The following is a 16,286-nucleotide window of genomic DNA, read 5'->3' as shown; positions in this document are numbered from 1 at the left end:
GACACCACAACAACAGTTGCAACAACAAATGCTGAATGACCCCACTATGTTGCAACAAATGTCAAGCAATCCTATGCTTTTAAACCGAGTTATTGGTGCACAGAGTGGAGGTTTAAGAGCGGCACTTTTAGCGAAAATGGCAGGCTATGGTGGAGCTGCAGACGGAACAGCCTATAACCCTCAAAGTCAAATGAATTTAAGTTCACTCAAAAATCAAATAACAGATGTCAAAAAGTCAAACATAGACATACAGAAGCAAATAAGTGAAAACGAAAAGAAACTAGAATATGACAGACACACAAAGAAACTAAATGAGTTAAACGTAGAGAAAAAGAAGAAAGAAGAACAACTGAAAGAACTAAGTACAGAGGAATATGCAAAAAAAGTGTCAGAAAAAGCAACAGAAGTAGCAAAAATGGAACAAGATGTCATAAATTTGAAAAACCATACTACTCGATATAAAGTACTGAAAGATGAAGAGATAAAACAAAAAGCCCTGAAGACATATATGGATAGCGATGAGTATAAAAAGGAAGTTGAAGCAAATGTAAAGGCAGAAAAACTTTTACAGTTGCAAAACCAAACCGTACAGTATGAAAACTTAGCACAAGAAAGTAAAAATAACGACGCGGCTATGCAAAAAGCAATGAAAAGCGCAGAATATATAAAAGCTAACAATGACTGGTTAGATGCCCAAGCCAACGCTAAAGCAGCCCAACTCATAGGGTCAATAAGGACAAAAATACAAGCGGATGAAGACAGTTCAAATGAAGCTTTAACAAATGCTGACTTTAAGAACGCCTTCGAAGCTCTTCATAGTAAGGTGAAACAAGTGAACGACTTCTCATCTGGAAAGAAACTGAAGTCTGAAGGTTTCGACAAAGAGTTAAAAGAAGTAGCACAAAATATGACGAAAATAACAGATGCAGCAACGAGACAGGCAGTTCAAAGTGCCTATGACGCCGTTAGAGCAACTGTTGTGGAAAGTCAAGAAAAAGAGTTACAACAGACCAAAACAGACCTAGTAAATGCTTTCTTAAAAACGAAAAGTCAGGTAGGACATTATGCTGCAGATGGAACATATGTGCCAGCTGGTGGAACTTATATACCAGCTGGTGGAACTTATATACTAGCTAGTGGAACTTATATACCACCAAACCCTCCAAGAGAAGCACCTGCACCAGGACTACCTAAAACATTTACATCGTCACATGGACACAGACACAGGCATGCACCAAAACCAACACAACAACCACCTCCACAACCAACACAACAACCAACAGTTCAAAATCCAGCACAACAGCCACCTCCACAACCAACAGTTCAAAACCCTGCACAACAACAACCACAAACAGAACAAGGACATAAAAGAAGTAGAGAACAAGGAAACCAAGAATTCTTAAAAATGCTTAAAGAAGAGTGTGGTTTCCCAGATACTGTTGACTTTAGTGACAGATATAAAGAAGCTATTGGAAAGTTCAAGGATGGAAATACTGACCCGAACCTATTTAGCTTTATGGCTCAGCACCAAAACGGATATAATCTCAAACCTGGAAAATACAAGCTCGCTAAGGGATATGATTTAATAGCATATCATCCAAATGACATGGATGAATTTACTCCGAGATATTTGATGTCAGAGCTAAATGACAATTCAACTTTCGTCATGAAACGCGTAAAAAATAGAGACGGAACGAAAGAACAAAAGCTTATGAATGCGGATGACGTAGATAGGGAAATTGTTGAAAACGGTCTCGGAATATATGAAATGCCAGCAGATGAGGTACAAGAAACTCCACAGGAAGAAGTTCAGATACAACCAGACATGGAAGAAATAGTTCAGCAACAACAGCTAGAAGAGCCTGAAGGAAACGAACAAGTCCCTCCTTTGGAAACTAACCTCACAGAACTAGATGAAGATTTGGAACAGCCGAAAAATCTTGACCCTCAACAAGAGTATGCGGAGAATATGGAATCTTTCCAAGAGTCTAAGAAAAATTCAGCTGACATAGTAGAAGAATATCGAAAAATGTTCGCCGACATACAAAAGACTCCAACATCAGATGAAAATATCCAGCATAGAATGGAAGTACTGAAAGATAATGTACACAAATACAACAATCCTTTTTACTTACGAGCATATAACGTTCAATCTTTGGATGAACTCGGTGAAAATAAAAGGTTAAATTTCAACAAAACATATAGAAATGAAACATTGTTTAAAGTTCATTCAGAACCTAGCCAATATGGAAACAAACCTACTTTTGTTTCTGCAGACGATGGAACTACAATGAGATGGGGTCATAAAGCTAATCCGGATAGGTGGTTCATAAACTTACAACCACAATTCCAAGAAGTTGTAGACGCAATGGAAGTCAATGGTGAACGAGATATAGCTGGTATTTTAAGCGCGGCTTTAATGCCATTGAAAGATATGAAACATGCAGATATTTTGGACCAGTATGAAATGAACATGGCTGATGGAAATATAACACCTGACGTTCTAGAACATTTATCTCAAAGAACTACACAGAACCATAAAGATGGTATATTTGGTGAAGAGTTTAGAAAGAAAGTTAGGGAGAGAGAAGGAAGAGAACCTATTGTACATGACCTTGCAAACGAAAGTTTACAAAATGTCATAAAAACTTACTTTGCAGACGATGAACCGAGAAGGGATGAATATTTAAGAAAACTCAAATGGACAGTACCAAATGAAATGTTAGTATTGAAAAACATGTTCCTTGACAAAATAAAACCAACTACAGAAATAAACGACGCAAGACTGAAAGATTGGGTAGAAGCTTTCCCATTCACAAAAGATATAGTTGGTAACATGGAAAGAAAACCAGAATGGCTACAAAAACATATATTTGGAAACGAGCATATTCCATATGGACAGGCACTGTTTGAAGAGCTTGAACCGGAAACTCAGGAAAGAGTCATGCAAACAATACGCGAAGACTCAAATACAGACTATGACAAACTCTTTCTAGGATATAGGTTACCTGAGATGGGCGACCAGAGCCAAAAGGCAAAAAGGACATGGGAAATTTGCAACATACTAGATGAACATAATGCAAAGATGCAACAACTTCAAGCAGAGGGCAATGAAGGAAAAAGAAGAGTTAAAAACTCAGTCAGGAAGAAAGTAAAGCTTGGTCGGAGTGGGTTCTATTATGACATATAAATCCAACTATTCTATATTTTTACTCATATGAAATGTACGCCGCTCAGAATATAACGCCAACAGTTTTGGATGCTATGAATGGAAATGTTTCCGAATGGTATAACGAATGCGACAATGCCATTAGAAGGTCAGAAATAGTTCCTGGAACTTACGAATATACAACTGCTGTTTCTTATGGAAACGTAGGTGAGTTTGGAGAAGGTTCTTCAACAACAGTAGATATTGCTTGCGACAGGTTTCATATAATTTCTATTGACAACTCTTTCTTATACGTGGAACAAGACATTGAAATAAAACCTTCTGCCAAGTTGTCTGACAAGAAAGGTTGCAATGGAATTTTCTATGTCGGATACCAATATGCTCCAGAAGTTTTCATGGGATATAAGATATATTCTAACTCTGACTTAGTTCAAACAGTAACATGGGCAAACTATGAATGGTTCGCTTTGAGAAACTCAGTACAACCACAAGCTAGAGAACAAACAGACCAGTATGCAACTATTGAGAAAATAAGAAGACTTGACCCTAACGTTCCAGGAGTTTATGTTGACCTTTCTGGACAAACTGCAGCAGCAATAACCAAAGTAAAATTGAAACTTAGAGTTCCTTTGTCATCTTTCCTCATCTTCAGGTTTTTAAGATACTTGCCAAACTGGGCAGGAAAAATTTCTATCGAACTTACTCCAAGCAAAAATAACTTAGTCATTGCACCAACACAAGACCCATTCACTCTTACAGACGTAAAGGGAGCAAATCAAACGTCATTCGCCGACTTTTGCAAAGACAAAGTTGACTTAGACTTTGGTTTCTCAAACCTCAACACTGAAGTAAACTACTACTTCAATGCTGCTGGAACTGCTTGGGACCCAGTTAAGTTCACATGCGAAAAATTTGAATGCAAGAGAATAGAAAGCAGACTTGCAGTCTATATGTTGGACCCAGATATTTCAAATGCTTTAGCTGCCAAATATATTGCAGTTCCACTTATGTTCCCTATACACCAAATATCTGTCAAAGACTTTGCAGGTGAAGTTGGAAACCAAAGTGCTGACCCAGGTGCAAGAACAGATATTGCTTTAACAACTGCAATGAAACATGCAGATACTATGTTTGTTCTTTTCAGACGAACTATAAATGACTATTCTTGTTTCTACAACCCCGGTATTAAATATCATATAAACATAGATGGCAAATACTATCCAAGAGAAGAATATTCTACAGTTGAGGATATGAGGTCATACAACTTGACATTAGATGCTATGAACTTTAACAACAACTTCACAACAACCATTAACCCTGAAATGCAAAGTTCTATTATGCCATATGTGAAAGTATGGACTCATACAGGAGGTCAAAAAACTCAATATACAAATGGAGACCGTTCAAACTTTTGGCTTGGCATTCCATTTGCTGACTCAGAAGACTTTATGGGTGGTATTTCAACTGTTGGTACAGTTCAAATACAATATACTGGTGACAGAGACGGTCCAGATGAATTGAAAGCAAAGAAGTTTACAAAACCAATAGCACTTTTCACAGAAGATGCTCTTTTGAAAATTCGTTCGATGAAACCTGCTGGGGCTCCTCAGATTGGTATAACGACAGCTTCCATCGAGCAGATTTTGGCAGCAGGTCAGTAAGTTGTTCTTGAACTGACTTCTCTCCGTCAAATATTGACAGTACGCCAGTTTTGACATAAAATTGTAAGATAAACTTACCTTTAGAAATATCTGTAAGTTTTGTTGTTATATTTTTGTCAACGTCAAGAACTTTCACCATTTCAGTTATACCAACTTTCTTTGCTTTATGAAAATATTTTGGTTCAGCAAAGACTGCTATTCTATAACATTTTCCATTGTTTGTATAAAGAACTATTCTATCAATGAACTTGTATTGTTTGTGTGTGTAAACTTTGTTTTGCTTCAATTCGAAGAGATACTCAAATACGTCCATCTTTTTATTCTAAGTAAAATGTCATTTCCGAAAAATAGAAGCGTAAGTGTTTCAAAAGGTTTAATGGCGGTGGCAGATGTGAAGTTAAATTCACCAACTCAAACAAACAGTCAAAGTGTTGTTGTCAATGTCAAAGAAAGAGATGTTGAAGTGGGGAAACCATACGAAGACGAAGATGGTATAACAATAGTTCCTGTAAAAGAACAACCAACATATCCTGAAGTTAGCAGAGACTTAAGTTCTGTTGCAGATATTCGAAATGACTACAAACAACTGAAAGATAAACTTAAAACTCAGGAGAAGATTTGTCAAGCTTTAGGTATAATGTTAAACTTGGTCGAACACAACCCTGTAAAAGTGAACTCATATGTCATCGCACCTCGTGAAGTTTTGAAAGAACTATTGAAACTTTTGACAGAGGCAGACGATATAAACATCAAAGAAATAGAGCCCGACATTGCTTGCTGTGGTGTTTCATATAATGTCATTGACAAGATATACGTTATGAAAGGAGGTGAAACGTTGAACTTAAAATATAGTTTCCCAGACGTCATAAAAATATTTGACGACCACAACATTTCATTAAAATTTACTTGCTAAGTAAATGGCAGAAGACATAGTGGTTTATACTATTACGACTAAAAACCCTGAGTCATATAATTCTATAACAACAAACTTACAAAGTCCTCAAGGACGATATTGTAAACTGACCTTAAACACGATGACGACTAAAGCCTGTTTTGCTCTTTTGACACCAGAAGATTTTATTGTTGTGAATGGTAAAAAATACTCCTTTGAAGATACTTACTCAGATATACCACCAACAGGTTTTGTTGACTTATTTAATACTTTAAGGACGGATGTAACATGTGCTGCAACTAGAGCAGGTTTCATTATGTTTGGATGTCCGACTGAGTTTAGTATAAACGATATGAGCTATAATACAAAACTTATATCTGGTTTTTACTACCAACAGTTTCCTATAACAGGAAAAGGTGTCATACAAGGAATGTCTGTTCCATTGACTTTAAGTACACCTATTTTATATATTGTTTCAAACTTAGGTTCAAAGTGCTATTCGAATGTCGACAGAAACTACTATGACAAAAGATACTCATGCGTATAAACAACACTTTCTCTGCTGGTTTGCCTATTGTTCATTCGAATGCAGAGTTTTCAGCTTTAGTAAACTCAAACACTTTAGCAAACATAAACTTAACCTTAGTTGACGCAAACTTTGTTCCTGTAAAACTTTTATGTCCTATGTATTTGTCAATGACGGCAGAAAGTTTCGAATTGGAAGATGCAACTGGTGAAAGTATTGTACTACAAGAACAACTTCAACAACAAATAGCTCAAGAACAACAAATGCAACAAATGGAACAAATGCAACAACAAAGTCAAGAATAAAAAAATATTTTTTTTTATTTTTATAAAAATGTACAGAATAGACGTTTCAGATTTTTATGACTTCCAAGCGTTCAGAAATATGTGTCCATTTAGAGACTATAACAAAGCAGTCGAGAATTTGAAACGTTTAGTCATTTATGTCGACTCTGCCCCAGAATGTTATGTCATGAAAGAATGGGATGTTGTCTTTAACAAACCAAGAGCAACCATAGTTTCAGAACAAGAATGTAGACAGAAACTTAAGAAAATAAAAGTCGTACAAGTTGGTATGAAGATGTTAGATGCTTGGGATATCTTATTGTCAAAGTTAGAAGATTTTTCAGTTCGTGGTATAAAGTTCTATACACCATCTCCAAACTTCTATTCTATCTTCACTGGATATAAATACGAACAAGTAGAATGGAAAGAAAATGTTATAGAAGCTTGGTTAGACCATGTCAAAGAAATTATATGCAATGGAAACGAAAGAGTCTATGAGTATATCTTATGTTGGTTTGCAAACATCTTACAACATCCAAGTGCTAAAAATGAAACTGCTCTCATTATAATTGGAAAACAAGGAACTGGTAAGAACACTTTCTTTACAGATATCTTGTGCAAACTGTTAGAGGGCTATTCGAACCCTAATATGACAAACTTAGAAAACATCTGCGGTAAATTTAACTCTTCAATAGAGAATATGAAACTTATAGTATGTAACGAACTTCAAAGTATAGATACAACAAAGGTTTTAAACTCAGATGCTTTGAAGAGTCTTATAACAGACAAAGTTGGAGTTGTTGAAAGAAAATATAAAGACCAAAGAGTTTGTGAAAATGTTGCAAATTTCATCATGGTTTCAAACAATGTTGTTCCGATGAAGTTAGAAAGTTCTGACAGAAGATATGTAGTTGTCAGAACGTCAGATTCTCATATGCAAGATACAGAATATTTTGACGACTTAGCAGAAACTTTGACACCTAACTTTTACAACCACTTGTTCTCATATTTCATGACATTAGATATTTCTAACTTCAATCCAAGACAAATTCCACATACCGAAGAAAGACAAACGTTGTTAGAAGCAAACAAGAGTGTATATGAACTGTTTATAGATGAGACTAACTTTGAGTGTTTAGATGAAAGGTCATTGTACGATTCATATAAACAATATTGTCAAGAATATGGTTATATGACAGCTTCTAAACGAACATTCTTGGCAAATGTCAAAAGTCTTTTAGATGTACAGAATGGTGTATATACAAAGAAAAATTTTTCTGAGTAAATTTAAAAAAAATATTTTTTTATCCGATAGAAAAGATGACGAAATATATTTCAGTCAACAAGTACATGACAGAAGTCAAAGAAGAACTAGACCCATTCGCTTATTTGAATGTTTACTTCTACCATTTTGAAAAGTCTACATTTGACAAAGTTTGGAACATCGAACCAGTTAAGTTTGCTATTGTGACTAAAAATGGTGCGAAATTTGAAGACTTAGACATAGAAGGTTTGTTAGCAGTCAAAGAAAATTTTGACAGAAGGTTTTCAAACCTTAAAGAAGGCAAAGCATACAAACTTGTTATACCTTATGAACCAAAGAAAGCAGACGACTATGAATATTATGAGTCTAAGATAGTTGAAGTTCAAGGTAAATTGGGTAAAAAGATTTTAGAGTCTAAGCCAGTGTTTGCTCCTAAAGAGGAAGAGAACATTGACATTGACCCAGAAATGTTCTAAAAATAAAATTTTATTTTTACATGTCAAATTTCTTTTTCTCTGGAACTGGTTCAGGTTCTTTTTTCTCTTCTTCTACTTTCTTTTCTTTCTTTTCTCTCTTCTTCTTCTTCTTCTCTGGTGGAGTTATGTCAAATTTGGCGCAACCATATTTATGTAAAAGTTCTTTGTCCTTTAATAGCTCTTCTATTCTGTTTCCTATTTCATCTTCAAGAACAGCGCATGTGTCTTCTTTGCATTCTAAGAACTTTTGTTGGACTTCATCTTTCCAATCGGCGTCATCTCTGTCAACAAGTCTGTCATTGACAAATTTTAAGACTGCTCTGCTTAAGGTTTTATGGTTCTTGTCATATTCCCAGAAACAGAACTTTAGAACAAATTCCCCTTTCTTGTTTACACTATGTAAGATTTTATGGTCGACAGATGTTTTGCTGTCGAAAAGCTTGTCTCGAATATAGATAGCGAAATCGCTAGACATTTTCTAAAAGATAAAATTTTTAATTTTTCTAAAAATATGTTAGAAAAAAAGTTTGCTGACATTGACAAGAAATTTGAGAATGTTTTATACAAGAACAAGAGGAAGTTGGAAAATGCTCAGATAAAACCCATACATGACAAGTTCTTATTTGCTCAGAATGGTATAACAGGTCTAATTGCACCGCCTGGGTCGGGTAAGACTTTCACTTATCTTAAAATGGCTGCACAACAACAAGAACTAGATGAGAAGAACCCATTTTATGAGTTAGTTGTCATTTGTAGTACTTCTGGTCAATTTGACCAAACCGTCAATTCGTTCAAAGATATTATAAAAAAGTCTAAGTTAGTATGTATAAAAGACTCTGAGTTGTTGGATTGGATAAAGAAGTACCAAAGAAGAGTTTTGAAGTACAATGCTATAAATGAGTATATAAACTCGAAGTTTAAAGACCCAAATGAGGAAATGCAGAGAATATTAGAGAAGAAACACTTCAGAAACAAACAGAAAGAGATAGAATACATTTCGAAGAAATTGCAATCTTACGATTGGAAGACTTACCCTCACAGATGTCTTCTTATCTTAGATGACTTTGCTTCTCTTCCTTTGTTAAAGAATAGAGAACAAGACATGTGTCGAATTCTTAAGAAGCTCAGACACTTTAACATCTCAGTTGTCATTTGTGTACAGACAGCAAAGAGTTTAAGTAAGGATGTTAAAAGAATACTTACTGATATCATACTTTTCCCTGGATTGTCCGAAGACGATTTCATGGAACTTATGAAAGAGTCCATGGCAGGTAAGTTTGACAGACATGAACTATGGGAGAAGTACAAAGTCATACAAGACCCTCATACTTCTTTCAGAATTCACATCTACGCGAACAAAGTTCAAATTGTAAAAAGTCAAGCTTGAAAAATGTAAGTGTTTAGTCTTAGTAAGTCTGCTGTGGTGCTGGGGCTGTCGGTTCTTCTGGCTTTGGAATGGACTCGGTTGGTGGTACGTCGGACATTCGTTTGTGTCCTGTCGGAAGGAAAAACTTTTTCTGTCGGAAGGAAAAACTTTTTCTGTCGGAAGGAAAAACTTTTTCTGTCGGAAGGAAAAACTTTTTCTGTCGTTCGACCAAAAAGTTCTCAATTTTCGAAAATTTGAATGGTTTACGGACGGACAACAGAAAAAATTTTTCCTGTTGGAAGGAAATTTTTTTCCAGTTGTCGGGAAATTTTTTTCCAGTTGTCGGGAAATTTTTTTCCAGTTGTCGGGAAGAACTTTTTCCTGTCGGAAGGAAGGACTTTTCTTGTCGGAAGGAAGGACTCGGAATGCCAGAAGGATTTGACAAGCCAATTTACCTTATAGAGCTACCTGAGCCATCTGAAGTCAAGACCAAAAATAAATGGTTCATCTACTCTACTTGTTTGAAGTTGTCAAAATACTCTGTTATTTTTTCCTTTAACAATGGTAAATCTTCTTTGAAGGTAAGTATTGTACAACCTTTAATATCATAGTGTGTTTGAGGTAACGTATCTTGAACTATTTGTTTCACATCTTCATTTGGTGTCATTGAAATCGGTAAGTTTTCGCGATAGAACCAATTTCTGTCAGATTTGTAAATCTTAGCAAGGTCGTAAAAGCTTTTGTTGTTTCTTCTGACTAAATGCAACATAACCATATCTCTGTCTTCTTCATTTTCCATCTCTTCAGTATAAATCATATACTTATAGTTCTTTTCCTTTCCTTTTGGTACCGAACGTGGTATTCTTTTCTGAATGCTTTTGTCTTTTGCTTCAATGACTTCATCTTTTGCTTCAAGCTTGTTTTCCATCTCTTCACGTTCTTGTCTATGAATTTCATCTAACATCATGAAAATATAACAAGCATAGCGAGGTGACGCCCACATTGCAACAGCATTTACAAGAAGTCTATGTACATAATATCCTTTCAAACCAGGAGCCAAATTCTTGCGATTTTCGTACGGAATCTCTACCCTCGGTTTTCCGAGGGTAGCAAACATATGAGGAAATTCTTCTAAAAGTTCTTTTGTCTGTTGGTTTTCAAACCAATGGTATGCTTGCTTTGTAGAACGAAGAGTATTCAAAATACTTTGCATTTGGTACATGTCATCTTTGACCGAACGAATGAGACGGAGTTGTTTGTTAAACTGAACCCACTCATATTCTTCATTTATAGCTTCATGAACGATAGCAGTTGTTGTGTTCTCTGTTGTTGACATATCTGTCTTTATATTCCGGATAAAAAAATAAAAAAAAATAAAATTAGCGTTATTTTCTATCTTAAGGAAATTCACGAATTTCATCGTAAATGTTTTGTCACCTCTTGAATTTTCATGATTTCTTCGTAAATGTTTTGTCAAGACTTCTTCGTAATGAGCGTAAATCAGACAAAAATATATTTTAGGGTAGAAGGGTATATCTACCCCGTTTTCTACCCTCATTTCTACCCCATATGTCCTTACTGAAAAAGTATGTGTTCCATATGTCATTTTACTCAGAATTTTACTCAGAATTTTATACAGAATTCAATAAAAATATATTTTAGGGTAGAAGGGTATATCTACCCCGTTTTCTACCCTCATTTCTACCATAACTATTTACAAGCGTTTTACATGGTATATGTTGTGATGGTTCATGACTTTAAACAGTTTTGTAGCTTCTATTTCTTCACGAAGGATATCAAAAGTTTTAACTATGCCGAAAGTTTCTTTATATTTCTTCTTGACATCAGATAGAAGGAAATCGTTAGCAGTTGGATAGTTTTTGTTCAGAAATGTCAACATGTCCATTTTATCTTCTGCTGGTTTCTCTACTTCTTTCTTTAAGTCAGTATGGTCTTTTCTCATTCTTTCTATCTCTTTGACGGAGTAGTTATATTTCCTTGTTGCTGCTTTACATTTTGAACATTGTGAGTTCATTTTTGCGTTATATTCTGAAATTTGTCCTGCTAAAACAACCAAGGCGTCAATGGTCTTCTTTAACTCAAAGGCTGCTGGTTTTATCTGTTGGTTCCATACCTTACCTCTTCTATCTTTATCTCTTATCTGCCATACACATTTTGCAACTAACGAAACAAAGTTGTCGTAGGTCTTAAACTCTTCAGATTTATATATGTCAATGAAATATACCATATCGCAGTCTTTGTGGTTGTAATGAAATCCAAGAAACTCATAGTTTACATTACGTATGAACTTCTTGGTTTCTACTGAGTCAGATGGTTTCACTTCTATTTCATCGAATTCTGGAATAGTAAGCTTTTGTTGTTGTATTTCAGGCAATTTGGGTAAATGTTCCACCAGGTCCTGCATTTCATAAAGATACTGTTCATTTGTTTCATCTTTCGCACTACAGTCTAAATCTCCTTGGAGAAGTTCTTGCTTTATCTTCTGGATTTCTGTTTCGAAAGTATATGAAGAAGGAATGAAGCTTTTCATCTCTACTAACATAGAAGTTGGGTTCATGACTAACGAGTTTGGTGCTGTTGTTGCTGACATGTTCTTACAATAAAAATAAAAAAATATTTTTTGGTGGGACTACCTTTATTTTATTTCAGCACAAAATGAACGAGTTTGGTTTAAAAATACGGTGGAGCCAAAAATGGCTCGACCTCAAAACAAGCATTTTGTGAAGAATATACCAACCCGCGGAAAACGGCGGGTTGCTTTTTTTATACAAAATTCAAGAGTTTTGTGTGTTTTCTACGAGGGTAGAAAACGGGGTAGAAAACGGGGTAGATATACCCTTCTACCCTAAAATATATTTTTGTCGAAAAAAAATGGTTCATTTACTCACAATATTTTTGTACAAAACGACCCCAAACTTTTAACTTCTTTTCTGCAGCTTCTAATGCTATCTTAGCGAGTTCATATTCTCTAAATTCTCTCTTTAAATCTTCTTGTTCCCATTGGTCTAGTTCGTATGGAGAATCTCTATAACCAGAACATATCTCACGTTCATGTTCTATTTGTTTTTCATGCATTTTTCTAACTTCTTCTTCAAACAAAGGTTTTGCATTCTCTACTGTATCTTCAAGTTCTTCTTCATCTAACTTCTCATGAACTTTCTTGTCTATGGAGTCCATAATTTTTCCAACTGCTATACAATATTTTGGAGAAGCCCACATTGCAATATAGTTTACGAGTCTTGGGTCTACATACATTCCTCTAACCTGTTTGATTTCATCCGGAATTCCTGCATGAACTTTGTATAAAAAGCAACCCGCCGGAATTCCGGCGGTTGGTATATTCTTCACAAAATGCCTTAAAATACTCTTCCCAGGACTTATTTTCCAACAACTTTCTAAAGTCTTTCCTAAACTGCTGACACATATTTGTTACATTTATATAACCATCCTTGTCTCTACGTAAGACTTCAATACCGTTGTAAGTGCCTTTTGTGAATGTTTCGCCATTAGATTTGTTCGTGAACGTTTTTGCTTCGACTGTCATACTGTTCTTACAATAAAAATAAAAAATATTTTTTGGTGGGACGTCGGACATTCGTTTGTGGCTTAACCGTCGGACATTCGTTTGTGGCTTAACCTCAAAACAAGCATTTTGTGAAGAATATACCAACCGCCGGAATTCCGCGGGTTGCTTTTTTATACAAAATTCAACGGGTGAAAGAATACGAAGAAGTCTATTTCCTGGACTGTTGTCAAAATGTCATGTTGTCACACTTTTTCAACCTGAAGCATTTTATATATGTAAAAATATACTGTTTTAAAAATGTTTTAAAATGGTATGCCATATAGCTTCTTGAATTTGTTAAGATATAGTCTAACTTTTTTTCCATCTGTATCTCTAGCGTTTACATAAGCACAGCCCGTCTTAGTAAAACATACTTGTAATTTTCTATAGTTTACGCCGGTATAAAGGTAGAAAGAGTCCTGTTCTTCGCTATAGTAGTAAAACTCAAACGTATGCTCGCCATAGTCTGTAATTTCAATTGCTTCGTCTTCTAGTTCGTCGACAAATTCGAATACTATATCTCGAAATTTGCCTCTGTTCTTACTGTTTTCAGAACAAGTGACCCAACGTAAATTTTCAAGTCTATTGTCATTTCTTATATGGTTTATATGGTCTACAAAAGGTAGATTGTTAGGATTCGGTATAAAATGAGTTGCAATGACAACATGTTTTAAATAGTGTTTTCCACCAATCCTCATCCTAGCATATCCGTTATTTTGCTCCCATTCGCTTAAAACTCTTTTTGTCTCTTTGTTTCTGACTTCAAATGACTCACAACAGTGAATTTCATATTTCTCATCTAACAAACAAGTTTCCCAACGGTCCTCTCCAACAAACTCAGCGTACATTTCAAATAAAATAAAAAAATATTTTTTTTAAAAAATGTTTTATTTCATGCAATGTTTTACTTCATGCAATGTTTTATTTCTGTGCCGTCTTCAAGTATGCCCCAATACTTACGCTTGGAGAGGACATGAACTTCGGAAAATACCTTATCTAGCTTAAAACAGCCCATCTTTTCACCAACTAAACCCATTTCAATGAGTTTGTTGTACCCTTCTTCGTTCGTCATGAGTGCGTCGATGTTCTCATAGTAAACCTTGACTTTGGATTTGACTTCGGAGAAGAATTTGTTGTACTCGTCAAGGACTGCCTTTGCGAACTGAGGATAAGACCAATGTTCGACAATAGGTTTTAATGTGGTTACTAAGCCACTTTCACCTTCGGTAAATTCGTATTTCAAAACAAAAGGAGAAAACCTTTCAACAAAGTTGTCGACCTTCTCATAGTGTTTACTCTTCATCTTTTGAGGTTTCTTAATGGAATATCCCCATGTCGAATTCATAAGCAATTTGATTGTCATTGCAAGTTTGGGGTTTGAAGCTTTCCTAATATCATAGAGTTGTTGTATGACTTTTCCAACTGTATAGTTCCTTCCTGGGAACTCACCGTCTTCGTTTGGAATTCCAGTCGGGATATATTGGACGAACCTCATGTACGCAGCGTTAAGGTCGACATAGTATATTTTTTCATATGAGTCGAACTTGTCGCATCCAATCGGACCAGTTTTTGGAAATTCAAGCGAGTCTCTTATCTTCTGAGAAACTTCTCCTGTTATCTCATAAACATCGTCGAAGCAACCTGTTTCATATAAAACCTTCTGACCTAACTCTGATGCTCTCCAATACAATTTGACGTCGACTGGATGTCTCAATGGAAGTTTGTTTATAGCATCTTGAAGTTCTTGCAACCTCATTGGAAGTTCTTCTGGTTCAGGTTGGTATCCGAACAATCCAACTCCTTTTGGAACTGTGTACTTCTTTTGTACTAGAACTTTGTCTGGAACAACTTTTGGTCTTGCTAACAGTGAAAAGTTTGTTTCGTCTTTTGGTACAAAACTTTCTGTCAGCTTGTCATCTGGAATCGGTTCCAACAAACCTTTCTCGAAAAGAATGTTAACAGCTCTGACAATGTTGCACTTGCCTTTTCCGAACATAAGACTTTCGTTCAACATGAAGTGGTTGTGGACAATTACAATCTTCAACCATGGTAAGTCTTTGTCAACAACATAGTCGTCATGTGAAGAACCTTTCTCAGTCGGAATGTTGACTCGGATATTGACATTTGCCAACGGTGCAATTTTAGCCAATTGACCTCTGAGAATGTACCTTGTCTTCACACATGACTCAAGATACTTCATCTTCTCTTCTGTAACAAGACCAGAGTTCCTGAGACATGTAAGAATACAAGGTTCGTTGACAATTTTTTCAATTGAATTGTAAATTCCATACCTTGTCAAGTCAATGTCAGACTTATTTCTGAACGGGAAGTATCCAGCATGTTGTCTGACTGCTTGAGGGTTGGGTTGGTACCATTCAAACTTCACGCTTGCAATTCCTTCAATCGCATTCAAAATATCTGAGTCGGAGTCAAACATTTGTTCTCTCTTTGTAGTCTTGAAAGCGTCAAGAAGTTGTGCGGCTGTTGTGACATTGCCATGCGCATAGTATATATGACCGTCCAAATCTGTTACGGTTAATCTCAGGTTGTGTCCTTTCTTATTTCCGTCTTGAATTGCAGCAAGTACACCCATGAAGCCTTCTTTGTTCTTTCCTTCGTCAAAGTTTACTGTAAAGGTTCGACCTGAACCAATTTTACTTCTAACCTCGCGATACTTTTCATATGCATATCTTGTTCTTTCCATGGGGGCATGTGCGTCTTCACCTTTTCCTTTTTTCCTCCTCAAAGGATGCAATTGTTCGTCATGTTTCCAGTAAAATCTGGCAAAGCCGTCGTGTCCTTCAACTTGAGGTTCATTAACATTGAAAGGCATGTCCATAAGCCGTTCTTCTTCTAACCTCTCAAGTCTGTTTGGATAATTGGCGCGCGCTGTTTCTAAGTCCATCTCGTAGGTCAGACCAGCCAGTTTGTCATAGACTTTTATGGGTCTTCCCTTCCTATATTTAAACTTCTTTGAAACTCTCCAGCCATATCTTTCTAACTCTGCTTTTATTCTAGCAGACCTTCTATCCATTCTATGCGGTGGCATTTCTATAAAAATA

General features: G+C 35.8%; 11 protein-coding genes across 11 annotated transcripts, besides 1 other annotated feature; 5 read left to right on the top strand and 6 right to left on the bottom strand.

Moving 5' to 3' along the window:
- Nucleotides 1–16,286: part of a mobile genetic element that runs on past both edges of the window.
- Nucleotides 416–1,826, top strand: TVAGG3_0851920 (protein of unknown function, DUF4106 family; the record flags this gene model as incomplete). The annotated part of the gene is made up of 1 exon (XM_051249282.1): nt 416–1,826. A coding segment is annotated over one exon (1,411 nt), but the record flags the coding sequence as incomplete, so codon positions are not given.
- Nucleotides 2,918–3,190, top strand: TVAGG3_0851910 (protein of unknown function, DUF4106 family; the record flags this gene model as incomplete). The annotated part of the gene is made up of 1 exon (XM_051249281.1): nt 2,918–3,190. A coding segment is annotated over one exon (273 nt), but the record flags the coding sequence as incomplete, so codon positions are not given.
- Nucleotides 3,223–4,103, top strand: TVAGG3_0851900 (protein of unknown function, DUF4106 family; the record flags this gene model as incomplete). The annotated part of the gene is made up of 1 exon (XM_051249280.1): nt 3,223–4,103. A coding segment is annotated over one exon (881 nt), but the record flags the coding sequence as incomplete, so codon positions are not given.
- TVAGG3_0851890 (protein of unknown function, DUF4108 family) lies at nt 7,853–8,272 on the top strand (the record flags this gene model as incomplete). The annotated part of the gene is made up of 1 exon (XM_051249279.1): nt 7,853–8,272. One exon carries the CDS (start codon nt 7,853–7,855, stop codon nt 8,270–8,272), a length of 420 nt encoding a protein of 139 aa, XP_051084754.1.
- Nucleotides 8,289–8,636, bottom strand: TVAGG3_0851880 (uncharacterized protein; the record flags this gene model as incomplete). Its single annotated transcript, XM_051249278.1, has 1 exon — nt 8,289–8,636. A coding segment is annotated over one exon (348 nt), but the record flags the coding sequence as incomplete, so codon positions are not given.
- Nucleotides 8,682–9,543, top strand: TVAGG3_0851870 (protein of unknown function, DUF4106 family; the record flags this gene model as incomplete). Its single annotated transcript, XM_051249277.1, has 1 exon — nt 8,682–9,543. A coding segment is annotated over one exon (862 nt), but the record flags the coding sequence as incomplete, so codon positions are not given.
- On the bottom strand, nt 10,147–10,974 carry TVAGG3_0851860 (KilA, N-terminal/APSES-type HTH, DNA-binding family; the record flags this gene model as incomplete). The annotated part of the gene is made up of 1 exon (XM_051249276.1): nt 10,147–10,974. The coding sequence occupies one exon, from the start codon at nt 10,972–10,974 to the stop codon at nt 10,147–10,149; it is 828 nt and encodes a 275-aa protein (XP_051084751.1).
- Nucleotides 11,353–12,249, bottom strand: TVAGG3_0851850 (organellar and viral DNA polymerase type B; the record flags this gene model as incomplete). Its single annotated transcript, XM_051249275.1, has 1 exon — nt 11,353–12,249. The coding sequence occupies one exon, from the start codon at nt 12,247–12,249 to the stop codon at nt 11,353–11,355; it is 897 nt and encodes a 298-aa protein (XP_051084750.1).
- TVAGG3_0851840 (uncharacterized protein) lies at nt 12,540–12,914 on the bottom strand (the record flags this gene model as incomplete). Its single annotated transcript, XM_051249274.1, has 1 exon — nt 12,540–12,914. The coding sequence occupies one exon, from the start codon at nt 12,912–12,914 to the stop codon at nt 12,540–12,542; it is 375 nt and encodes a 124-aa protein (XP_051084749.1).
- TVAGG3_0851830 (His-Me finger endonucleases family) lies at nt 13,488–14,072 on the bottom strand (the record flags this gene model as incomplete). The annotated part of the gene is made up of 1 exon (XM_051249273.1): nt 13,488–14,072. One exon carries the CDS (start codon nt 14,070–14,072, stop codon nt 13,488–13,490), a length of 585 nt encoding a protein of 194 aa, XP_051084748.1.
- TVAGG3_0851820 (uncharacterized protein) lies at nt 14,948–16,273 on the bottom strand (the record flags this gene model as incomplete). Its single annotated transcript, XM_051249272.1, has 1 exon — nt 14,948–16,273. A coding segment is annotated over one exon (1,326 nt), but the record flags the coding sequence as incomplete, so codon positions are not given.

This window comes from Trichomonas vaginalis, chromosome VI (assembly GCF_026262505.1).
Source record: "Trichomonas vaginalis G3 chromosome VI, whole genome shotgun sequence".
Classification (NCBI taxonomy): domain Eukaryota; phylum Parabasalia; order Trichomonadida; family Trichomonadidae; genus Trichomonas; species Trichomonas vaginalis.
Note: the sequence above shows the minus strand (reverse complement) of the source record. Positions and strands in the feature narration are given on the sequence as shown.